At 43.2% G+C, this 26142-nt stretch overlaps 1 protein-coding gene across 1 annotated transcript in view; it reads left to right on the forward strand.

Annotated features, from left to right (window-relative positions):
* Positions 1-26142, forward strand: part of LOC141060796 (zinc metalloproteinase-disintegrin-like VLAIP-B) — a 70560-nt gene that overhangs the window by 39755 nt on the left and 4663 nt on the right. Inside the window, exons 11-24 of the mRNA XM_073557152.1 lie at positions 1481-1611; positions 1855-2032; positions 3184-3276; positions 3619-3814; positions 6797-6899; positions 7092-7236; positions 8905-8985; positions 21711-21786; positions 22370-22463; positions 23556-23643; positions 24546-24608; positions 25401-25442; positions 25884-25916; positions 26017-26091. Of these exons, the coding sequence (XP_073413253.1) occupies positions 1481-1611; positions 1855-2032; positions 3184-3276; positions 3619-3814; positions 6797-6899; positions 7092-7236; positions 8905-8985; positions 21711-21786; positions 22370-22463; positions 23556-23643; positions 24546-24608; positions 25401-25442; positions 25884-25916; positions 26017-26091 (1398 nt within the window). The remainder of the gene's footprint in view (positions 1-1480; positions 1612-1854; positions 2033-3183; positions 3277-3618; positions 3815-6796; positions 6900-7091; positions 7237-8904; positions 8986-21710; positions 21787-22369; positions 22464-23555; positions 23644-24545; positions 24609-25400; positions 25443-25883; positions 25917-26016; positions 26092-26142) is intronic.

Raw genomic sequence — 26142 nt, forward strand, 5'->3', positions numbered from 1 at the left:
TTTTTTTTTTTTTTAATACAGTATGTTGTAGTTACTTTTACTTTTAAGAAGTTTTCCTGTGGACGGCCATAATGTAGGCAAACACTTCCTGTAATTCAGTATGCTCACCATACCAGTCTTCTGCCACTTGCTTGCAAGCCATTCCTGATTTCTGTTCTTCTGCGTCCCAACGATGGCATGTTGACTACTAAAACATCTTGCTGCATTGGTCTCAGACATAAATGAAGCCTAATTTTAAAACCGTCTTGTTTACTGATGAGTGATGTGCAACCATGAATGGTCCAGATGGATGGAGTAATGGATGACCACAATGGCCCTAAGAAGGCTGCATCATCAGCATGGAGGTGATGAAGTCATGTTTGTTTGGCTGGAGTCATGGGTAGGAAGGTGGTAGGCCCCCTTTAGGGTCCTTGAAGGTGTTGAAAACGACCTTGGAAAACTATACAGAGTTTCTGACTATTTTTTCCATGGTACAAAAGAACCGTTCAATCCATAGCAAAATCATTTTCACGCATGACCATGCATCATCTCATGCTAGAAAAAAAGAGTCATTGGCTGCTATGGGCAAAAAAGGAGAAAAACTCCTGATGTGGCCACCATCATCCCCTGACCTCAACCCTATTGAGAACTTTTGGAGTATCCTCAAACAAAAGTTCTATCAGGGTGAGAGGCAGATCACATCAAAACAGCATCTCTCGGAGGCTATTCTGATATTTTGCAAGGAAATTGAAGCAGAAACTATCCAAAAACTCTCAAGTTCAATGAATGCAAGAAATTGTGAAGATGATATCAAAGAAGGGGTCCTTTGCAGTGATGAGTGAGTATATTCATTGCTCGGGTTTTCAAGAGCATGCTCTGGTGATCTCCGAGTATTTTGGCGTGCTCGGAGATTTTGTTTTTGTCGACGCAGCTGCATGATTTACAGCTGCTAGACAGTCTGAATACATGTGTGGAATTCCTAACAAACAAGCAATCCCCACATATATTCAGCCTGTCTAGCAGCCGCAAATCATGCAGCTGCGTCGACAAACATTAAATCTCCGAGCACGCCAAAATCACTAGTCCTTTGTTAAAATGTAACTGAGCCTGTTAAGATATTTTTGACTGAAAAAGCTGTTGATTTCAGTAAATGTGACCAATTAATGCTGAAAATTCAACAAATGACCAGATTCAGTTCTATACAGCCTATAAAATTTTGTCTGCAGCATTTAGGCCACATTCACACGTTGAGTATTTGGTCAGTATTTTACTGCAGAATTTGTAAGTCAAAACCAGGAGTTGGTGAAAAATGCAGAAGTGGTGACATGTTTCTATTATACTTTTCTTCTGACTGTTCCACTCCTGATTCAGGCTACCAAATACTGATGTAGAATAATGACGAAATACTCAATGTGTGAACTTGACCTTACAGTAACAGGGAAAAAAAAATACCAACAAAATTGCTTACTCTTCAATTATTTTAATGTGCTTCTTTCGACAGGACCACAGTAAGCTGGCCATTTCTGTGGGGGCCACACTTGCTCACGAGATGGGACACAACTTTGGAATGAGTCATGACACCAGCGCTTGTTCCTGCTCTGCAGATTCCTGCATCATGGCACCAACTCTCAGGTGAAAAAATTAGCTGGAACTTTAGAGTACAGAACAAGTGCACACTGCTTGAGCTAAGCAACAACTTGCACTAATTGGAGGCAGAGAGCCCGCTAATTAGCCAGATAATTACTTCAATAGGAGACACATGGAGGAAGCCCGGCATGCTCTGGCCCTGATGGCTACAGAATTATGAGATTGCACCACATCCCTTTTTTTTTTTTTTCATTCCGTACCTAATTTATTTTTTGTCTTCCCTTACAGCCATAACACTCCGTACCTATTTAGTTCCTGCAGCCTCACCAACTTTCAGGAGTTCATTTATGACAAGATGCCGCAGTGCTTGAAAGATAAACCATCAAATCTAAATGTTTTATCTCCCGCAGTGTGCGGAAATAAATTCATAGAGTTGGGTGAAGATTGTGACTGTGGCACCGTGCAGGTAACAACTGGGCATTCTTAAAAAATTATATATAACATATATTATATCATTTATCATAGATTGTCCACAATTTACAAACTGTCGATCATTAATGGGCTGCACATCTTTAGCAAATATATGAAGATAAGATTTTGATTCTTGATGTATTGCGCCGTGATACCTGGCAAGTGGCAACTACTCATGTCATTGTCCTGGCTAATTTTCAGTGGACAGTCAAAGGATTCAAGTATGCGCTGTGATACTTGGCAGCTACTCACATCATTGTACTGGCAAATTTTCATTGGACAGCCAATATTCCATCCATATTGAAAAATACACATATAGAAAACTGGGGTTCATATTTATGGGGTGGATGTCACCTTTGTATTGTCTGATGACATCAAGACCATGGATTAGTAATGAAAAGGAGTCTATAAGACATCTATCCATTACTAATTATATAGTTACATGGTAAATAAAGACGCAGCCAGAATAAAGTCCATTATTATAAATAAAACTAAACACAGTTTTACTTTTTTTTATTTAAAAATAACAAACACAGTTTTACTCACCAAACGCCTATTCCACCGAAGCCCTCGTGTCCTGTAATAAAACAAAAATAAAAAACAACCATATCCCTCACCTGTCCGTCATTCTGTCCCACGTAGCAATTCGTGTCTGGGGGATAAACAGTTTTCAACCTGGACGGTGCCAAGATGTGACCGTCCAGGCTGAGAAGCATTAGTGACTGAACTGCTGCGAGCGCAGCATCAGTGACTAGCGGTGACGTCATCGAGGTTGTCTTCGGTCACTGAGACTGCATTCCCAGCCGGGTTGAACTGCCGTGTCCTCGGTGAGATTGCCCTATATATAATTACCCTAATTGTTTGGGACCAAATATGTATATTTATCTACATAAATGGGGACTATATCAATGTTTGATATTAAAAGTACATATTAATGCTTTTACTTTATCCTGGTGATTTTATAATATCTTTAATAAACTTTATATATTTTTAGACGTTTATCATGGCCTTGTGTAAAGCCTTCCTTTCTTTTGGAGTTTCTATGCTATGATTGCTTTATGGCCACACATATAAAGGATAATTAGTTTAGTGCATTTAAAATTATAATTAAAAGCTCTCTTTCAAGGTATATTTACTATTTTGCAGGAATGCACCAATCCTTGTTGTGAGGCCGCCACATGTAAGTTCAAGGCTAAGGTCGAATGTGCAGATGGTGAATGCTGCGATGATAAGTGTAAGGTGAGTGAAGCTTCGTATATTGAATATACATCATTTTCATATTACACTCCATGACTATATGGGGGGAATGGGGGTATTATTTGTATACCTACTTTATGTCTGATGAATGGGGAAGTGGCATGTACTATGTACAGCATAGGGGGCTTTACACTATGGAGCACTGCAAAACAGTCCTCCATGGTGGCACCTGTGTTCAATGGGATAAGAATTCCCATGATGGTGGTATGGTTGAGGCTTGACCTACATATACCATGGATACATTAATTTGCATGGTTGCAAAATTGTGTAAACATGTACTTTAATCACCACTGTGTTCCCGGGATAACAGTTGTTTCTTGGCAGATTAAAAAAGCAGGTACTGTCTGTCGGCCCGCCAAAGATGACTGTGACCTGTCCGATATGTGCGATGGAAAATCTGCAAAATGTCCCCAAGATCGCTTTATATACAATGGTCGCCCATGCAATGATGGCCAAGGAATCTGTTATAATGGACAGTGTCCAATGTTGGAAAGCCAGTGCTATCAGCTATGGGGATCAAGTAAGTGAAACCTAAACATCAGTACTGCATTTATATATCAGATTTTCGGTTGCTTAAGATTTTGCCCATCATACAGTTCAAACCTTGTCTAGGATAAGAGAAACATGGCTGCTTTCTTGCTTTCTGTCAAAAAGTGCCAATAAATCCGACTTGGTACAATAAATCTAGACATGCCTAAGATCAGAGATGGATGGGGGAACCAGAGGATGTTCAGGTCCGATAGGTTTGCCCGAACATTTAAAAAAAGTTCAGTTCGGGACCAGAACAGTACCTGAACTCGAACCAGTAACCCATTCAGATGAATGGGTGGCCTGAACATCCATTGTTTCCCACACTGTCATCTGTGTGACAAAAAGGTTATCACCGGTCACAGGTGTCGGGCTGATGAAAGTACTACTCTCATCATCCTACACCTGCTCTCACCGATAGCAGTGAGAGCAGGAGAAGCTGATGAGAGTATTCAGCAGGCGGCAACTATGCAATAAAAAATAATTTCTTTTTAAAAAATGACTTTGGTTCCCCTCTATTTTTGTTAACCAGCGAACTACAGGCTGTAGCCCCCAGCTGTCTGTCCACTTTATATTGGCGGTTTTCAAAAATAGAGGGGTCCCCATGCCATATTTTTTAATTATTTAAATAATTTAAAGCAACAACATGGGGTTTTCCCCCCCCATTTTTGACAACCAGTCAAGCTAAAGCAGACAGCTAGGGGCTGGTATTCTCAGACTGGGAAAGGGCCATGGAATTTGGCCCTCCCCAGCCTAACAATAGCAGACCACTGCTGCCCCAGAAAAGGCGCATCTAATAGTTGTGCCAATTCTCGCTCTTTGCCCAGCTTTTCCCACTTGCCCTATAGCGGTGGCAAGTGGGGTTCATATTTGTGGGTTTGATATCATCTTTGTATTGTCTAGTGACATCAAGTCAATGGCTTAGTAATGGAGAGTCGTCTATAAGACTACTAAGATATTACTAATCCTATAGTTATATTGTAAATAAATACACAGCAAGTATAAAGTCTTTTACTTTAAATAAAATAAAAAAACACTCTTCCTTTGTTATGTAAAAATATCAAACACAGTTATTCTTACCTAACGCCCATTCCAGTGAAGCCATGGTCTCCTGTAATAAAATAAAAAACAATCATATCCCTTACCTGTCTGTCGTTTTGTCCCACGCCATAATCCATGTGTGGGGACAGTGAATAAGCCTCCTTACCTTGACAAGCCAGAGCTGGCATGTCACTGTTTACAAGGAGAAACCTTACCCCTTAGACCTCAGTCCAGAGCCTCTCACCTAGCCAAATCAGTGCTCATACTTTGCACTGACGAGAGCCAATAGCTCGAAACACCGTGTCTTCCAATTGAGATTCTGATTTGGCTTTTATCCTAAGTCATATTACAAGACTCGTTAAAGGGTTGATTGTGACTTGTAGTGTTGCGCCCCCGGACACTCACCTGGGGTCCTCCTCCTGCCGGCGCCCCCCCTCTCCGCTCTCGCGCCATTCCCTGTCTGGCTTTGCAGGGGTTTGGCGCGTCGGAGGTCCGCGCATGCGCGCTCGCCCTTCCTCGGCCTCTGTGCATCCTGGGGGCACGTGACCCGGTGGCTCCGCCCCCATCATGGCGGCGCCCACCGGGTATTTCAGCTGGGCGTCTGGACAGGTAAGATGCCTGTTTGTCTTAGCCCGTGGCGCCCACTCTCCTTGCGCAGCGTCACCCTTGGCCATCAGGTCCCCGCGCACCCTCTGTGCTGCGCTCTCCTATATCTCTGCCTTTGTCCCCGTCTGTAGCCTGCTCCCGTGTCTCCCTGTCTCTGCCTACCGTCCTCCTTGGTTCCTCTGCTTCCTCCTCCTGTGTTCCCCGTGCCGGTTCCTCTCCTGTACCTCTGCCCTATTGTTGCCTGCCTCCTGTATTTTACGCTCCTTCCCCTGTCTCGTTCCTTGTCTCATTTCCCAGGCCCAGCCTTTCCTAACCCCCTTTCCCTCATCTTCCTTTCAGCTTCTGGTCCCGGTTCCGTCCTGACCCTTCGGGCTTCCACAGCCTGCCTCCTGTTACTTTGGATCTACTCTACCACTCGTATACCTTCCCACACTCTGATCTGCTCTCCTGTATTTACCCTGGGTCGTCCCTTTGGTTCCGGCTGTCGTGGTTCCATCTCCCTGTATAGGGGGTGGTCATCACCTGGTCCGCTCGCCCTCGGGGGCTCTGGAGCCACGACCCAGAGGGTCCACTCTCGGGTTTTCTACCTAGAAACCCTAACATGTAGGATCGCTACTACCAACAGGTGGCGCTATAGAGTTCAAGTCCTCTTTTTCTCTGAAGAGGCAATTTGCGTGTGTGCGGATAAACAGTCTTCAACCTGGATGGTGCCAAGATGCAACCACCCAGGCTGAAAACCACTGAGGCAAGAGCAGTGTCAGTGACTAGCGGTGACATCATCAAGGTTACTACCGGTCACTGAGGCTGTGTGGGATGGAGGAATGGCTGAATGGATGGATGCGATGGCAAGTGGTGTAATGTAGTTGTGGAGATGTTGTCAGCTGTTTTATGGCCGTTGACATCAAGCCCACAGGTTAGTAATGGAAAGGCATCTGTAAGATGTCAACATTACTAACCCCATAGTCAGATGGTAATAAAGACACAGCAAGAATAAAATTCTTTATTTGAAATAAAACTCCCCACCCTCTCTTACACATTTATTTAAAAAAATGAAAATAAAAAAGCAAAGTTATACTCACATGAAGGTAATCCATCAATGTCCATGTCCCCTGTAAAATCCAAACAATATTAAAACTCCATATTCCTCACCTGTCCGACAAGAAGATAATCTATATCTGTCCCACAACGATCAGGATGATTAATATTTCGTGGAACTTTGTATGGCCTTTAAATTTCCCAAAGTAAACTGGAAGCTCCCACAAGGAGGAACTTCACCCCTAAGGCACATGTTGTATGACATCTTTATCTGGACTCTCTTTATTTCTAGGTGCAGTGGTTGGAGAAGAAAGTTGCTTCGATATAAATCAAAGGGGTGTCAACTATGGATACTGCAAGAAGGTGGACAATAGCTTTGTTGCATGTGCGCGAAGGTGAGAGTAAATTCCCATAGCCTTTCTACTCAAGGCCCACAGTTGATAGTTGTAGACCCTCACTAATCAGAATCCTTATAAGATATTATGGCTGGCTCATCAGACAAGAGTGTAATATGTAAAAGTAACAATTGAGATCAACACGGAAGGCAGCCCGAAATAAAGTACTAATATTATATTTGTTTTATACAGCGATGTTAAGTGTGGAGTGCTCTACTGCTTTGGAGGAAATGACAGTCCCAGCATTTATGCTTCTGTCGCCAAGTTTACAAGATGTAAGGGGGTACTTTCTGATGCTGGGATGGTTCAAAATGGAACAAAATGTGATGAAGGAAAAGTAAGTGCAAAACATGAAATCGAAAGGGGTGTAACACTGTTATTATTTCTTTTTTTCAATTTTTTTTGTAGAATAGATAATTGATTTTCTGTATTAAGGAGATTCCACACATCACAATCCCTCTTAAGTAGAATGCTTGAGCACAGCAATCAGCTGTAAACTTCATTAATCTGGCAGCAAGTATTAAATAGTCCTACAGCACTCCCGCAGGAGAAATGAAGCATTACACAATATTCATTGAAAAAAATGGACTGTCCTTATTACTCACAGACCGGTCAGATCCCCATAATTAGAATCAGTATTTTGTTTTTCTCCTTCTGTTCTCACAAGATTTTGGGAGATTTTTTTCAGTGTTTATTGTGTGCTAAAAATGGCAACATTATTTATTCTCCATGTTAGGATGATTACAGCAATGCCAAACCTATTTTTTTATTATTTCAGTAGCAAAAAACCCTAGTAATTTTCTATTTCCATTGATGGAGCTGGGTAAGGGCATGTTTTTTAAGTTGCAAGCTGAATTTTTTTTATTGATTTCCATTTTGGTGTACCTACAATGTTTCATTTGCTTTTTATTGCATTTTTTAGAGGGAAGTGCAGTGGAAAAGCCCTATTTCTAGTGTATTTTTTTCCATCCTTCACAGTGCTTACTGTGAGGGTTAATGTTCTATTTTAATACACCAGACTTTAGAGATGAAGTGATACCAGAAATGCTAATTATTTTTTATGGATTAAAGGGAATCTGTCACCCCTTTTTTGAGATATCATATAATGATTTCATTCATTTGCGTGTCACATAAGGATTCTCTTAGTACTTTTGCTTCCCCCTGACCCCGCACCTTTCATGCATAAATACCTTTTTTATATCGGTTCAGATGTATGTAAACTGCCACAGTCCGGTCCGCTGGGCGGGGCTTATTCAACTGCTCCCCCTCCCTGTCTTGCTCTACACAAGAAGAAATGCCTAGAGCAAGACAGGGAGGGGGGGAGCAGGTGAATAAGCCCCGCCCAGCGGCAGTTTACATACATCTGAACCGATATAAAAAAGGTATTTATGCATGAAAGGTGCGGGGTCAGGGGGAAGCAAAAGTACTAAGAGAATCCTTATGTGACACACAATTGAATGATATCCATTATATGATATCTCAAAAAAGGGGTGACAGATTCCCTTTAAAGGCGGGCAAAGCGGAATGATTCAAATTGAGATATATATATATATGATTCAAATTTGATATTCAACTTGATATATACAGTAATTTATTTTTCAATAGCTTTTTTTTTTTTGTTTTTTAGTCTTTTTAGGGGACTCGAACCTGCAATCATTTGACTGTGTGTTCTATATACTGTGATACCAATGTATTGCAGTATATCGTGAAAATGATGGTCTCCTTATGACCATCGACATCCGTATGAGAGCCGGTGTACTCGCGCACTGGCAATTGCACCATATCAATGCAATTCTCAGTGATTGACAGCGGCATTAAAATGGTTAAACAGCAGCAACTGGAGCGGGCTCCAGTCACTACTGTTACAGGCAGATGTTGTCTGTGGGGTTAATGAGGAAAGTTATCGGAGATATTATTCTTGGCCACATGAACCCTTCTAAGTTATCACAGCTCAGGATCTCACATGTAGTCTTACAAAGCAATGACAATTATCTGTCTGTTCTAGGTCTGCGCTGACGGCAAATGTATCAGCATCAACAGCGCCTACCGGTCAGAAAACTGCTCTTCTAGATGCCCTGGACACGGGGTAAGTGCAGATAATCAATAGAAAAGAGATGGCTTCATAATAAATATTAAACTGGGTCCCCCCATTGTGGTGTCAGGTTTTTGCCACCCAGGACAAAAGAGCCTAATATTTGTTATCCTCCACAAGCCCTTTCCTAAGCGCATGGGTCAGTTCCTCAACCTTTATCTACAGAGGAAAGTCCTGCATGGATTTTCACCTCCCAATAAAGAAAGTGAAAGGTGTAAAAAGGGCTGGACAGTCTCTCTAATTGTCCCCAGATCCATTAGATGAATGTTGTCTGAACCCACCCACTATTTGATGGGTTTTTAGGGGGGGCCAAACAACCCCACCCGAAGAGATGATGCCGCTTGAATTCTTTTGTCTTCTGGTGAGATTAGCCACGCTCAGAGTTCTATATTAGCGGCTGTCTACAATGAAAACGCATGAACACTTGGTTTAGCTTAGGGCATGGGGAAATCAGAGGAGACAGCTGCCTGACCTGTCACCACGATGGAAGTGCCATGTTCTTACTCTTGCAGAGTTTATAAAAATGTACAAAAGATGTTTAAAAAGGGGACAAATTAATACAGTATGTGCAATCACATTAAATAAAAAGGAATACTAAAAGAAAAATACTAAACCTGTGTCATGGAAATGGCACAGATCTTAGTGGAGGGAAGCACTCCTTTTAGGAAAACGGTACAGAACCACAGTGAACTGCATCTTCCAGGGCTCACAATGATTATTATTCAAAATCTATATTTATCAGAAAAGTGACACCCCCATATCTCCCTTGGATGACCTCAGACTGGCGCTGGTCAATGGCATGCAGCTAGGTCTCAAAAAATTATGGAATTCACAATTTTCAGGATATGTCCCCACCAGGAGGTCCCAAGCTGGAGATAGTAAAGCCATATTGCCCATCATGAGTTTAGCTTTTCATAAATGGGAAACATGACATATATATTGTTATCCATTTCTCCAATATTAATTTCGAGCTGATCAGGCGACCACCCAGTAATGTAAGTAAATACATTTCAATCACCCCTCTTTGTCACGATGCCGAAACTTTGTCTCCCACAACTGTAGGACCTATGTCGTTCACAAAAAAAACAAAACAATATTCATCACTTGAATCTAGCTCCACAAAGTCTTCTATAATTCCTTTGAAGACCAAACGAGTTTCCTCTGGAGGTGATAGCTTGATTGCTTCTCATCCTCTTGTGCACACTGAGCCCAGTCTTCATGGCTGTTCTTCAGCAGATAACTTTCTTTAACTACCTGTGTACAGCAGGCGGTCAAAGCTGAATAAGTGTCAAATGTAGTGTTCTTTTCCTAAATTATAATAAAGTCTTTAAAGCTCATTATGAGGGTGACATGTCCATTCGTAAGAGATTCCTTTATGGATTTTGATTCCATTTCTCCACTACATCTATGACAACCTTCTCTGCATGCTCTCTTTTGTTTTGTTATTTTTTTTGTTCAATTTTATATCCGACTGTTCCATATGTCTTTTTATTAGGTGCGCCCAATATGTTCTTTACCAAAGGGGAATTGCTCACTGGATTCAATGGGGATGTATTTTTAGGCTGCTCTGTGAGCAATGTCCCCTTGGTAAAGATCAAAACAACTGACTGTAAATAGATTCAAAAAGAGGGGTAACAAACAGAAAAGTAACACCAGAAAAAAAGACTACCCCTAGAAAAGATAACTTTTATTAATATTCAAAAGGATAATATAAAAAATACACACAAAAAATTATATAAAAACACCCCAAAAGGGATAGTACCCAGGGAACCCTATGCAGCGGCACCTGGGGGGTAGAACAGTATTCCTAACAATCCCCCTGGTAAGCCCTGAGATCTGATGGCCTACCTGGCAGCGGAGGTTGGCACCCTAAATTTGTGATGTGCCCTCCCCCGCTCAACAGCGGCTGTCCCTTCAATCCCTGGGAATCCCTTACTCTATCAAAAAAGGGGCACAGAAAAAACAATTGCATGCAATGGATCAAGCTGGATCCATTGCATTTGTCCTATAACACTCAAAACACACCCTTGACAATTGACCACTAATGTGGCTAAATCTAGTCTTAATAAAGTCTGGGTCTAAGAGCTAAAGAATTGTGTTTACTCAACACTTAATATGGCTGTGTAGTGAGCAAATAGATAGTATACTGTGCAGATCTATAATAACCTAATCTGTCAGCTCACACCCGACATCTAGAAGGTAAAATGAGTTCATCTGAAGGAATGCTTATATTGCACATAGCTCCAGTAGAATATAATAAAATGACTCTCGATTTCAGACAACAAAAAAACATCAAATAAGCATATATGTGTTAGGTTTTATATACATCAGGCTATAAATTCAGCTCAGTAAAGGTGTGTGCACATGCTGCGGATTCTGCTGCGGATCCGCAGCGGTTTTTGCTGCGGTGTACAGTATCTTTATATTCTATGGAAAACAAAAAATGCAGTGCACACGGTGCAGATTTTTCCACGCGGATTTGCTGCGGTTTCAAAACCGCAGCGTGTCACTACTTTGTGCGGAATCCGCAGCAGTTTCACACCTGCTCCATTGTAGAGGTGTCAAACCGCAGGGGAAAACCGCAGGCTAATCGGCAGATAAACCGCAGGCCCTTTGACCTGCGGATTTACCTGCGGATTTTGCAAAATCCGTGCGGAAAAAGCTGCAGCAGAATCCGCAGCGTGTGCACACACCCTAATAAATGTCCCTTATAGGAGCAGCCTCCATACCCATAGATAAAGGGAAAACATAGAGGAGTACTCCTATAATAAAGTGCCAATTGTGCCAGAAAAATAATAGGTCAAAAAATGTTAACTTAGCTGTATGTTCAAGGCAAGTCCCTTGTGTCAGCTACATAGGTGGAATAACTCGCGGTCCCGACTCATTTCTCCCCCATAAATGTTTCTTGGGGGTTCATCAGGGGACTTATATGATCCAAAGCACCTCAATAGGTCGGCGAGCTATGGACGGGTAGCATTCTGCCCATCCAAAAATTCTGGGTCATTTATTACTGAGCTGAATTTATAGCCTTATGTATGTAAAACCTGACACATTTATGCTTTTTTGATGATACTATCTAGGGATGAGCGAGTATACTCGTTAGGATTCGGTACTCGGCGAGTAATGCGGTACTCGTGGCACTCGAATCCTGGCAAGTATTTCACTAATCGCCTCGCAATATTTGGCACAGCCCGCACAGTCCCCGCACAGTTCCCGCACAGGCCGGTAAAGTTCCCACACAGCCCAGCACAGTCCCGCACAGTCCCCCCACAGAACCTGCACAGCCCAGCACAATCCCACATAGCCCGGCACAGTCCCCGCACAACCCAGCACAGTCCCCACACAGTACCCGCACAGCCCGGCACTGTCTTCGCACAGTCCCCGCCCATTACTCGCATTTCCCATAGACTTACATTGGACTCGCTACTCATTATGAGTACCCGAGTATTAGGAGGTACTCGTAACGAGTACAGCGAGTCCGAATACTTCACTACTCGCTCATCCCTAATACTATCCCTTTTGGGGTATTTTTATTTTTTTTTGTGTGTATTTTTTGGTATTATCCTTTTGAGTATTAATAAAAAGTTATCTTTTACATGGGTAGTCTTTAAACACCTTGGTAAAGACCATAAAAATAGATGAAAATAGCAAATAGGTTGAATGAAATAAATGGCCTATATCTTTGTCTACAGGGTGGGCCATTTATATGGATACACCTGGGTGGGCCGACTTCACAATAGCTGCCATGGTCACAACCCATCTTAAAAAGTTTTCCCCCTCCCATATACTAATGTGCCACAAACAGGAAGTTGATATCACCAACCATTCCCATTTTATTTAGGTGTATCCATATAAATGGCCCACCCAAGTCTAACTGTTATGAATGGGTCACCGAGGAGAAAAAAACTAAACAAGCTAAGTCACAGAAAACCAGAGAGGTTGGTAACTATGCAGATTGCAGATCCCTGATCCTAACCACACAACTAGCAGCAGCCATGGAGCGTACCTACAATGATTCTAGACGCTTCGTCACAGTTAGAGGACTAAATAAGCCTAAAGTAAGAAAAGGGGAAAATTAACTGCCCTAGAGCAGACCCCAAAGGAAAGACAGCCCCCACACAAGTATTGACGGTGAAACAAGATGAAAGCACAAACACAGGCAGGAAAATAGGCTGAGCAAACGATGGGGCCCAAACTAACTAGAAAGGATAGGAAAGGAAAGACACTGTCTGCAATCTGCCAAAAACCCTACAAAAATAATGTCCATCACTTCTGATAGCAAAATTAACCCTGAAGTCACTAGACTTCTCCCACTATATCAGCACTCTGAAATATTCTGCGACAGAGCAAAAAGAGGCCAATCTAATAAGGGACAAAAAGCAAATTGGCCAATACAGATAAATAAGAGTGGAAAGGATCACCAGCACCAGAATAGGGCGTCGGCTGTCTTAAATCCAGTCTGAGATTCCTGAGGTCCAATCATCATCCTCATTATCAGGTGGCAGATCTCTACTGATTAAATCAGCCTCACTACCTCCTGTTACCACCAGAGGGAGCCTGGAAGGAGAACTCACAACTGGTGGACCAGAAAATAAACTCGCAACAGTACCCCCCTTGAGGAGGGGTCACCGAACCCTCATCCACGCCACCAGGCCGATCAGGATGGGCCCAGTGAAAAGCACGAACCAATCTATTGGCATGAATATCAGAGGCAGAGACCCAAGAATTATCCTCCTGGCCATAACCCTTCCATTTGACCAAATACTGGAGTCTCCGTCTAACCAAGCGAGAATCCAATATTTTCTCTACCTCATATTCCACATTGCCTTCAACCAACACAGGGTCAGGAGTTGCTGCCATAGGAACCACTGGCTCAACAAATCTCTTCAACAGAGATTTGTGAAATACGTTATGGATCTTGAGCGTAACTGGAAGAGCCAATCGAAAAGAAACAGGATTAAGAATCTCCAAAATCTTATAAGGTCCAATAAATCTTGGCTTAAATTTTGGAGATGCAACCTTCATAGGAATATTCTTAGACGACAACCAAACCATATCACCCACTTTAAACCGGGGACCAATGGTCCTATGCCGGTTGGAAAATCGCTGGGCCTTTTCCTGAGAGAGTGACAACTTATCCACCACTTGGTCCCATATCTGCTGCATTCTCTCAACCACAGTGTCCACACCTGGGCAGAACGAAGATTCCACTTGCCCTGAAGAGAATCGAGGATGAAACCCAAAATTACAGAAAACGGGTGACCTCAAAGTGGCAGAACTAGCTCTATTGTTCAGTGCGAATTCGGCCAAGGGCAAAAATGAGACCCAATCATCCTGATCAGCAGATATAAAACATCTTAAATAAGACTCCAAGGTCTGGTTTGTTCTCTCAGTCTGTCCATTGGTCTGGGGATGAAACGCGGAGGAGAAGGATAACTGAATTTCCAGATTTAAAAAAAAAAAAAAGGCTTTCCAGAATCTGGAAACAAACTCCTCTGTCGGACACAATGTTCTCAGGAATCCCATGTAAACGAACCACCTGTTGTAAAAACAAGGGCACCAACTCAGCGGAAGATGGCAACTTTGGGAGTGGTACAAGATGGACCATCTTCAAAAATCTATCACAAATCACCCAGATAACAGTCATTCTCTGAGAGACAGGAAGATCAGAAATAAAATCCATTGAGATATGGGTCCATGGCCTCTTGGGCACCGGCAGGGGCATCAGCAACCCAATAGAACGAGAACAGGGTTTAGACCGAGAACAAGTCCCACAGGACTGTACAAAATTCCTGACATCACGAGATAAGGCAGGCCACCAAAAAGACTGACTCACCAAATCTCTGGTACCAAAAATAGCTGGATGACCAGCCAATGTGGAGCAATGAATTTCAGACATCACTCTCTCTCTCCACTGGTCAGGAACATACAATTTTCCCATAGGGAAACGCTCAGGTTTATCCTCCTGAAATTCCTCCAGGGCGCGTCTCAAATCGGGCGAAATGGCAGAAAGAACTACCCCCTCACCTAGGATGGTAGTAGGGTCGGTCACATTAAGAGAATCGGCAAAGAAACTCCTAGAAAGGGCATCTGCCTTAACATTCTTAGTGCCCAGAAGAAAAGAGACCACAAAATTAAAACGCATGAAAAACAAGGCCCACGTAGCCTGTCTAGGATTCAAGCGTTTGGCCGACTCCAGATAAATCAAATTCTTGTGATCGGTGAGGACCGCAACTTGATGTCTAGCTCCTTCCAACCAATGTCTACACTCCTCAAACGCCCATTTCGTGGCCAACAATTCCCGATTCCCCACGTCATAGTTGCGTTCAGGTGGGGAGAACTTTCGAGAAAAGAAGGCACAGGGATTCGTCTTAGAAGTCACAGGGTCTTTTTGGGACAAAACAGCTCCTGCACCAATCTCAGAAGCATCTACCTCCACCTGAAATGGAAGTGAGACATCAGGTTGCCGTAAAACTGGAGCTGAAGTAAATCTCCGCTTAAGCTCCTGAGATGCTGAGACAGCCTCAGGAGACCAATTCAGCACATCAGCGCCCTTCTTGGTCAGATCAGTCAGTGGTTTGACAGTACCAGAAAAATTACCTATAAATTTACGATAGAAATTAGCAAAACCCAAAAACTTCTGGAGGGCCTTCAGAGAAGTAGCCTGAACCCAATCATAAATGGCCTGTACCTTGGCCGGGTCCGTTTCAATAGTCGATGGAGACCAGATAAATCCCAAAAATGCAATCCTCTGTACACCAAAGAGACATTTTGATCCCTTAACAAACAGGGAATTCTCCCTCAAAATCCGGAACACAGTCTGGACGTGTTCCACATGAGAATCCCAATCACTAGAAAAGATCAAAATATCATCCAGATAGATGATCAAAAACTTATCCACAAAGTCACGGAAAATATCATTCATAAAGGACTGGAAGACAGAAGGGGCATTAGTGAGCCCAAAAGGCATCACCAGGTACTCAAAATGTCCCTCCGGAGTATTAAATGCCATCTTCCATTCATCCCCGTGATTGATGCGAATAAGATTATACGCCCCCCTGAGGTCAAGCTTAGTAAACCAGCAGGCACTCTTAACTCTGGAGAATAAATCAGACATCAGAGGTAACGGGTACTGATATTTAACCGTCATCTTGTTAAGGGAACGATAATCAATACACGGTCTTAATGAACCATCTTTCTTGGCCACAAAAAAACCCCCCAGCACCTAAAGGTGACGAGGATGGTCTAATATGACCCTTCTCCAGCGACTCCTTAATATAGGATCGCATAGCATCATGTTCGGGTACTGATAAGTTGAAAAGCCGACCCTTGGGAAATTTACACCCAGGCATCAACTCAATTGCACAGTCATAACTCCTATGAGGAGGCAAAGACGCAGACTTACTATCACTAAATGCATCAGAAAAATCGGCCAGATAATCAGGAATATCATGAGACTGAGGAGAGGTTGAGAAAACAGGAGCATCCCTAAGAACACACTGACAACCCCAACTCACCACAGACCCAGACTTCCAATCCAAAACTGGATTATGAGTTTGCAACCAGGGAAAACCCAGAACAATAGTATCATGCAAATTATGCAGCACCAAAAATTTACAATTTTCTTGGTGGTCTGGGGCAACTCGCATTATCACCTGGGTCCAAAACTGAGGTTTATTCTCCGCCAAAGGAGTAGCATCAATACGCCTCAAAGGAATAGGCATCCGCAGAGGCATCATGGAAAAACTACAACGTTTAGCAAAGTCCAGATCCATCAGATTCAATGCTGCTCCTGAATCCACAAAAGCCTTTTAGTAGAAAACGTGGATAAGGAGCAGATCAGAGTAATTGCCAAAAGGAACTTAGGTTGTACACTGCCCACAGCAAATGTGTGTGTGCAAAACGTTTCTCTCGTTTAGGGCAGACAGAAATAGTATGAGAGGCGTCTCCACAGAAAAAACACAGCTTATTACGCCTTCTAAACTCCTGAGGTTGCGCCCTAGACAAAACCCCATCACATTGCAAAGGTTCAGACGTTTGTTCAAAAGCTGGCAGCGCCTCCCATGTAGTTTTACGTTCACTTGAATGGCTAATGACATAGAATCATCCAGACCAGAGGGAACAGGAAATCCCACTATAACATCTTTTACGGTCTCTGATAATCCCTTCTGAAAGAGAGCTGCCAATGCACCATCATTCCATGTAGTAAGGACCGCCCACTTTCGGAATTTTTGACAGTATAAGGCCGGTTTCACATTAGCGCATTTTCAGCGCGCGCACGGCCGGGGGTAGCTCCGCCCCCGATCCGGCTCTCTGCCCGGCGTGCCCGCCCCTTCCTTGTAGCGCCGCCTCCTAGCGGACAGCGGCGCCTGCGATCGGCGCACCCTATCTTTAGCATAACGTGCGCCGATCGTGCGCAGGCCGTGCGCTAGTTGCGCTTTGACCTGCGCTGCGCACTTTTGACGGTGCGCCGTGCGCGCCAAAATCCGAAAAGTTTGATTTTGGCGCGCACGGCGCACCGTCAAAAGTGCGCAGCGCAGGTCAAAGCGCAACTAGCGCACGGCCTGCGCACGATCGGCGCACCCTATGCTAAAGATAGGGTGCGCCGATCGCAGGCGCCGCTGTCCGCTAGGAGGCGGCGCTACAAGGAAGGGGTGGGCACGCCGGGCAGAGAGCCGGATCGGGGGCGGAGCTACCCCCGGCCGTGCGCGCGTTGAAAATGCGCTAGTGTGAAACCGGCCTAACTCTGCAGAATCCTGACCCTGGTTTAATGCCAACAGGGTTCTCTCAGCTTGATCAACAGCGTTGGGTTCATCATACAACAACCCCAAGGCTTGAAAAAATGCATCCACATTAGTCAGAATAGGATTTTCAGGTGTCAGACAAAAAGCCCAATCCTGGGGATCGCCACGCAGCAAGGAGATGACAATTTAAACCTGCTGCACAGAACTCCCCGATGAGTTAGGCTCATTGTAATAATTTACAATTATTCTTAAAATTCAGAAATTTAGACCGATCCCCAGAAAACACATCAGGAGTAGGGATCTTAGGTTCCGCAGCATGTGACTGAATGAGGTAGGTGGAAATTCCCTGTACTTCAGCAGCAGGTTGCTCCACATGATCAGACAATTGCTTAATCTCCATTAGGAGAAAAAAAAATCCTCCTACGGCCCCAGAGAAAAAGAGGAAAAAATACATAAAAAAAAATAATTCTGGCACTTTTTTTTTTTTTTTTTTTCTTTTTGAACAACTTCTTCCTGCTTTTGAGTACCCTAGAATCTGCGGTATGGCTGGTGATTCTGTTATGAATGGGTCACCGAGGAGAAAAAAACTAAACAAGCTAAGTCACAGAAAACCAGAGAGGTTGGTAACTATGCAGATTGCAGATCCCTGATCCTAACCACACAACTAGCAGCAGCCATGGAGCGTACCTACGATGATTCTAGATGCTTTGTCACAGCCGGAGGACTAAATAAACCTAAAGCAAGAAAAGGGGAAAACTAACTGCCCCAGAGCAGACCCCAAAGGAAAGACAGCCCCCACACAAGTATTGACGGTGAAACAAGATGAAAGCACAAACACAGGCAGGAAAATAGGCTGAGCAAACGAAGGGGCCCAGACTAACTAGAAAGGATGGGAAAGGAAAGACACTGTCTGAAATCTGCCAAAAACCCTACTAAAATAATGTCCAACACTCCTGATAGCAAAATTAACCCTGAAGTCACTAGACTTCTCCCACTATATCAGCACTCTGAAATATTCTGCGACAGAGCAAAAAGAGGCCAATCTAATAAGGGACAAAAAGCAAATTGGCCAATACAGATAAATAAGAGTGGAATTTCAGCACAGCCCCAGCCGGGGCTGGCTGACCACACAAAAAACTGAATAGACCAACAAAATCAAGTGTGAACATTAGCAGAAAAACTTAGCTAGAGATGACTGGAACAGAGCTGAAAACCAAGACCTGAAAAGCCAGAAGGATCACCAGCACCAGAATAGGGCGTCGGCTGTCTTAAATCCAGTCTGAGATTCCTGACGTCCAATCGTCATCCTCATTATCAGGTGGCAGATCTCTACTGATTAAATCAGCCTCACTACCTCCTGTTACCACCAGAGGGAGCCTGGAAGGAGAACTCACAACTGGTGGACCAGAAAATGAACTCGCAACATCTAACCTTATAAATGGCCCACCCTATATATCCATTAAGACAGAGTTACGAACCCAACTCCCCATCTCCACCCTCTCCAAAAAATGAAGGACTCTGGAAATGTGAATAAGATAAGATCTAGTTTTGGCCACTCCTTTTGACCTACTTATAAGTACATTTTAAAGGTGCTCTCTTGAAGCAGCTTATTTTCTTTAAAAACAAAAGGAATGGGGGTTCAGATTGCACATGCCTAATCCACTTTATAGCATTTTTCAGGGGAGGGTCCCATGCACATAAGGAGGTCGGTTGGTCCAGCCAAAATGGTTGGGTCGTGTCACCTTTTGTCTAAAGTGCACAGGGCCTTTACTGTTATCAATCATATATTGACAGGAAATTATCTCCCATTCACCTCATACCATGCACCGTCCTCTCTCCCCCACTGCATCTAGCTCACTCTCTGATTTTGAACCAGTCACAGAAGAAGAAGTAAGCAGGCTCCTTGCATCTTCTCACCCAACCACTTGCACTAGTGACCCATTTCCGTCACATCTCCTCCAGTCCTTTTCCCCTGCTGTCACCCCTCACCTAACTAAAACATTTAACCTCTCTCTCTTCTGGTATCTTTCCCTCCTCATTTAAGCATGCCATCATACATCCACTACTTAAAAAACCATCCCTCGACCAAAACTGTGCCGCTAACTATAGACCTGTCTCTAATCTTCCCTTCATCTCTAAACTCCTGGAACGCCTGGTCCACTCCCATCTTATCCGCTATCTCTTTGATAACTCTCTTCTCGACCCTCTCCAATCCGGTTTCCGCTCTTTACACTCTACTGAAACTGCCCTCACTAAAGTCTCTAATGATCTACTAACAGCTAAATCAAATGGTCATTACTCCATGCTAATTCTCGTGGATCTCTCTGCAGCATTCGACACTGTGGATCATCAGCTCCTCCTCACTATGCTCCGTTCCATTGGCCTCAAGGACACCGTTCTCTCCTGGTTCTACTCCTATCTCTCTGACCGCTCCTTTACTGTATCTTTTGCCGGTTCCTCCTCCTCTCACCTTCCCCTTACTGTTGGGATTCCTCAAGGATCGGTTCTAGGTCCCCTCCTCTTCTCCTTGTACACTGCCCCTATTGGTCAAGCAATCAGTAGATTTGGTTTCCAGTACCATCTCTATGCTGATGACACCCAATTATACACTTCTTCTCCTGACATCACGCCAGCCTTTCTAGAAAACACCGGAGATTGTCTAAACGCTGTGTCTAACATCATGTCCTCACTATATCTGAAACTGAACCTGTCAAAGACTGAACTCCTTGTGTTTCCTCCCTCTACTAATGTACCGATACCCGACATTGCCATTTATGTGTGCGGTTCCACTATTACTCCCCAGCAACATGCCCGCTGTCTTGGGGTCCTATTTGTTTCCGAGCTTTCCTTTGCACCCCACATTCGATCACTGGCTCGCTCTTGTCATCTGCACCTCAAAAACATTGCTAGAATTCGACCTTTTCTTACTTTTGACTCTGCAAAAACTCTTACTGTTTCTCTTATTCATTCTCGTCTCTACTATTGTAACTCTCTTCTAATCGGTCTCCCTCTTACCAAACTCTCCCCTCTCCAATCTGTCTTGAATGCTGCAGCCAGGATCTTATTCCTCACCAATCGTTACACTGATGCCTCTACCTTGTGCCAGTCATTACACTGGCTACCCATCCACTCCAGAATTCAGTATAAACTTATTAGCCTCACCCACAAAGCCCTCCATGTCTCAGCACCACCCTACATCTCCTCCCTTGTTTCAGTATACCACCCTACCCGCGTCCTCCATTCTGCTGATGACCTGAGGTTAGCATCCTCAATAGTCAGAACCTCCCACTCCAGTCTCCAAGACTTTACACGTGCTGCGCCAACTCTTTGGAATACACTTCCCAGGTCAATATGATTAGTCCCCAATCCCCACAATTTTAAGCGTGCCCTGAAAACGCATTTATTCAGACTGGCCTATCGCCTCAACACATTAACCTAATTTATCCCTGTGTGGCACAGCCAAAAGTTTTACCATAACCAGATTCCCCGCATCATGTTCCCACATGCTTTATGCATCCTGTAGCCCTCTGTGTCTGTACTGTTACACACTTAACATTATGGCTGGTCCATACAATCAGGGAAACTGTTACCACCCACCTTTCGTGTCTACCTTTTTTCCTCATAGATTGTAAGCTTGCGAGCAGGGCCCTCATTCCTCTTGGTATTTGTTATGATCTATTTGATTATTGTTATGCTGTAATGTCTATTGTCTGTACAAATCCCCTCTGAAATGTAAAGTGCTGCGGAATATGTCGGCGCTATAGAAATAAAATTTATTATTTATTATATTGAGTATATCCTGTGATATTTCATGGACACAGAAATGTGCCCACGCTTCTTGAGATAAGTTACTGGTCATCTAACCATAGTTAACACTTACTCCAGAATTATACAACACTCATTCCTGGCTGTATGGATAGGAAATACTGTATATATACGTCAGCCTGTATTGACAAGATGTTTGCTTTTCGTCAGGTTTGTGACCATGAGCTACAGTGTCAATGCCAGGAAGGATGGGCACCACCGAACTGTGACTCCGTTTCAGAAACAAGTAAGTATTTATAAAATCTCTTTAGGTCCCTTAGGATATTTTTTTTTTAAAGCCTCATGTTTGTACATGGCCTGTGCATGATATTACAGACCATCGGCATTCAGAGTTGCAATACCATACACAGCCTTGGATCAACAGTGGCACTGTTACCACGAATGGATGGCCAGGGCATATCTGTTATATATTTATCTCTGCAAGAAAAGAATCAAGGGAGCATGAGGGAAACACAGATCTGGTGTTTGAGGTTAGGGGCACAGAAGGATGCCCCGCACCCAACATAAGTCATTTTTTGGATTGGAGTACCCCTTTAATCCCCATCTTTAGGAATTTCAATGGCCCATTCAGGATGTCTGTCTTTTCTGGTGTGCCGAGGTTTTCCATAATAAAATAACAGCCATGTGGGAAGTTCGTCTTCGACCTCTGAGCCCTCAGTAGCTACGCCCCTTCATTGTAATGTGAGGGCGACATAATATCAGAATTTGATGTGATGATGAAGATTCAGTATAACCCTCTAAAGTTGGACAAAGTAGGAAGCTGAGGCCTAATATCACTCTGCCGGTTTTCAATATTTCTCCTGTTTCAGACATTGTCATTATTGTGGTGATCATCCTTATCGCCCTTCTTCTTTTGGCCGGACTTATCCTTATGCTGGTGTTCCGAAAGAGGTGTAGAAAGAGGTATGATGGGCCGTGCTGCCATTACCAGTGGGGTTTAAAGGGTTGTTTGCTGTGGCGTAACTACAAAGTTATGGGCCCCGGTGCGAACTTTCAAATGGGGCCCCCCATGCCAAAATACACGCACATCTCCGCTCTGTACACCTCGTACACACATGGCTCTGCTCAGTACACCCCATACACACACGGCTCTGCTCCATACACCTCATACATACACACAGCTCCGCTCACCTCATACACACACGGCTCTACTACATCCACCCTGTCAACCCCTCCTGACCCCACACATAAACTGACCCTCATCCAGCAGTGCACCATGACAACCAGGTCGGCAGAGTCCTGCATACATGAGACTCCTGATCATGTGACCCCTGACCCCTCCCCTCCTGTGACCTTATCACAGGTGCTGTGTGCAGCCATCGCGTCAGGCCAATTGCAGCCTGGCAGCCACTCAAAGCAAAGAGCTGCACAGCCAATGAGCGGCTGCAGCTCCGCGATCAGGCCCCTTAACACTCCGGGCCCCGTCGCAGCTGCCACCGCGGTAGTCCCGCCCCTGGTTGTTTGCCTTTTCGGAAATGTAAGTGCTATATGACGCCTATTCATGTCGGCCCACTGTTTTCTGCAATTATCGGGGCGAGAAGTGAAAATTTATGTTGCCGGACAAACAATGTATGAAGGGCTCCTAAACTCCTGGACATGGGTTATATTCTGTGAGCTAAGACATCAGGGTGTAAGAATGTCCCCATCACTAAAGCGCCAGGAAAAAAAAATAATGGTGGTATTTCGAGGCACCACCGTGATATCATTTACTTATGGGATTTTTAACCTTTCCCCGCCTTGGCCAATTTTCCATTTTTGCATTCTCATTTATGTTTCCTCCTCTTCTTCCAAGAGCCATAACTTTTTTGAAGGATTGGGGTTTTTTTTTTTTCAAGGACATAGGATGTACTATAACATTTTTTGTCAGGAAGGACAATTAAAAGAGGTAGTGAACAGCCTTTCTCTTCCAGTAGATATGCGCAATAAAGGATTTATAGATTTATTACCCGCAAATTCTGTGTTTCTGATTGCATTTTCATGGGTCATTTTTTCCAGGGGATCTACAGTCCGAGTAAGTGGAGCAACAAATCCATCCTTTCATCAGGCTCAAGTGAAGTCTGACTCCAACGTGTCAACTCCAGAGGTAAGAGAAACTGTGGGTGCAGACCCGATGATGGAGACATACGGTTTAGTTTTGTATCCCGGTTGGACGCCCCAATATTTTCCATTTGCAAAAATATAGGTATAGAGAATAATGTGCCACAGCTCATCATTATATTGACCCTTTAAAGGTTTATGTCGAAGGTGTCCTCAAGGCAATTGTTGTAAGACCTACCATCCTGTTATTTACCCGGTAGAATCCCTTCTTCAGCTTTCCTATGTACAATGTATTCCAAGATGTGGTCACACTACAGATAAAAGGATGATTCTAAAAACCTTCTAAAAACTTGCAGTTAAATTGATAAAAATCAGCATATGACAAAAGAAAAAGTGGTAAAAAAGTGCCAAAAAGACATTTGCCAAGTACCGATATGTCTCATTAATTTTATTGGGTTTGATCTTCATTTTATGTGTCCAAGTATTTACTTTTACTGCTGCCTATTGGCATTGAGTGCAGCTGCAACAATCAATAATAGATTGTTATTAGAAATGAAGGTTTTTCTGTTTTTCATAACATCTTAACATTTGGTTTCCTAAAGGAGATTTTGGGAAAACAGAAAGTATGCAATATCATTTTTATTAGTAGTTTCATTTGTACCACTAATGATGCAGAGCAGCATTCTCCTGCCATAAATAAGGTCCATGGACTAAGGCCATTTGCTAACGTCACAGGATGGAGGACAAAAGAAATATGGTGGAGCCAAAAGGACCCTCAACTATCATGGCTTTCTAATAGTATTGGTCTTCACATGTGGGCCAAATAGATTGTTTGGGCTTGATTAAACTTAACGCCCGGATGTGACTGTAACCCCTGCATCTATTATAGTTATACTCCTGAATTTGAGGAATATTAAAAAAGTTGTAATTTTTTTTTTCTCTGAACAGCTAAGCACTAGAAATGTGTATCCACCTCCACCGGTAAAAGTGAAGAAACCACAAGTGTCACAGGTACCTATTTTTCCTTTAGAAATTTTAATATAGAATCATTTGGTCGTAGTGTAGCCTAGTGAAATAAGAGTTCATGCTGGGGAGCAGGAGCCCTCAGATGAGGAACATTTACACCGTCAAGACAATTTTTAGCTTTAGTTGGCCTATGTCTCTGACTACAAAGAGCAAATGTACATCCACACATGACATAGGTTGTTTATGGATTAAAAGGGTTTCCTGGGCTTTACATTGATGGCCTGTGATAAACTTAGGTCATCAATGTATGACTCACGAGGTCCCTCTCCCACAGAACTCTATAAATCCACAAAATGAGGAAGAAGCTAATTAGTGGGGGTCTTCATTGTAGAAACCAAGCTGGAGTTGCAGCTATGGCTTTTCCAAATGATTGGCCATCTTAGTAAAATCCTAAATTTGCTTTAGAGTTGACTTCCATTGAATCATTTGGGCCTACTGTAGCAGCACCTACCAATCTGAGCTCACTCCTGACGGTTCTGGTCCTCTTCTGGGCCAGCCCGAATCTGAAAGAGTTTAGTATCTATCCAGAGTTAAATGGGTTGTATCAGGTTGGTAAGATATCACCTATCCAAAGGATAGGTAGTAAGTTGCCAATTACTAGGGGTCCCACTACCATTTCCCCCACCAATCCTGAAACCTTCGAACAACCTTTTCAAGTAAAGTGCATACAGACCTTGTGTTCATCCGTGATTTCAGTAGAAAAATAACTATTCTTAAATAGTTTTGATATTTTTTTAGGAGCATTGATATTTTTTGCTTTTTTTTAATTTTTTACAGCTGGCAAGTCGAGATGGATATCAAGGTCCACAGTTCTCTACGGTAGGGACATAATGTCGTACGCATGATTAGAAAAAAGTACTTATTGAAAACATTTTGTAGATAACTTTCCTCTTGATCTTTTACATTTTTTACTTGGAGATGGCCCAGAGTAGGGCTTTATTAAGAGAAAGAGTTTTTGTGTTTGCTCTCCTATTTAGGAAGGGCTCCTGGTGGAAAGAGTTGTCTTACAACAACATGAATTAATGCCTGAGGATTGAGAGTGAATAGAAAAAAAAAAATAATTTTGGCAAAACCATTTTTTGTGTGTGAAAGTTGTAGAAAATTCTATTTGCTTCAGTTCGATTTGCTTATCACTAGAGATCGGGGACATGATTAGTAAAATCCAAAGAGATTAGATGAAGGTTAATGGGCAAAAAAAAAATGTTATTCATAAGTATTTTTACTTATACATACTTTTTTTAAAATTTATTTTCGTTATAGACGACTTCAGTTGAGTTCACTAAAAAATCTCCGGTAAGAAACAAAAAATACTTTAGTCTACATGAGATGTTGTGTGCTTGACAATGCAGAGGTGGAGTAGATAGATATTAATCCTTTTGTTGCTTTGTTTCAGGCATTACAGAGGCCAACTAATGCTCCACCACCTGTACCAAGCACTAAGCCTGCTCTGCCCACTCCTCCACCCAAGGTATGAGATCTGCATGGCTCACTCAATGGCGCTCGGTGATTGGGACTTGGG

This window comes from Dendrobates tinctorius, unplaced genomic scaffold, assembly GCF_039654945.1.
Source record: "Dendrobates tinctorius isolate UK_male_01 unplaced genomic scaffold, ASM3965494v1 ptg000245l, whole genome shotgun sequence".
NCBI lineage: Eukaryota > Metazoa > Chordata > Amphibia > Anura > Dendrobatidae > Dendrobates > Dendrobates tinctorius.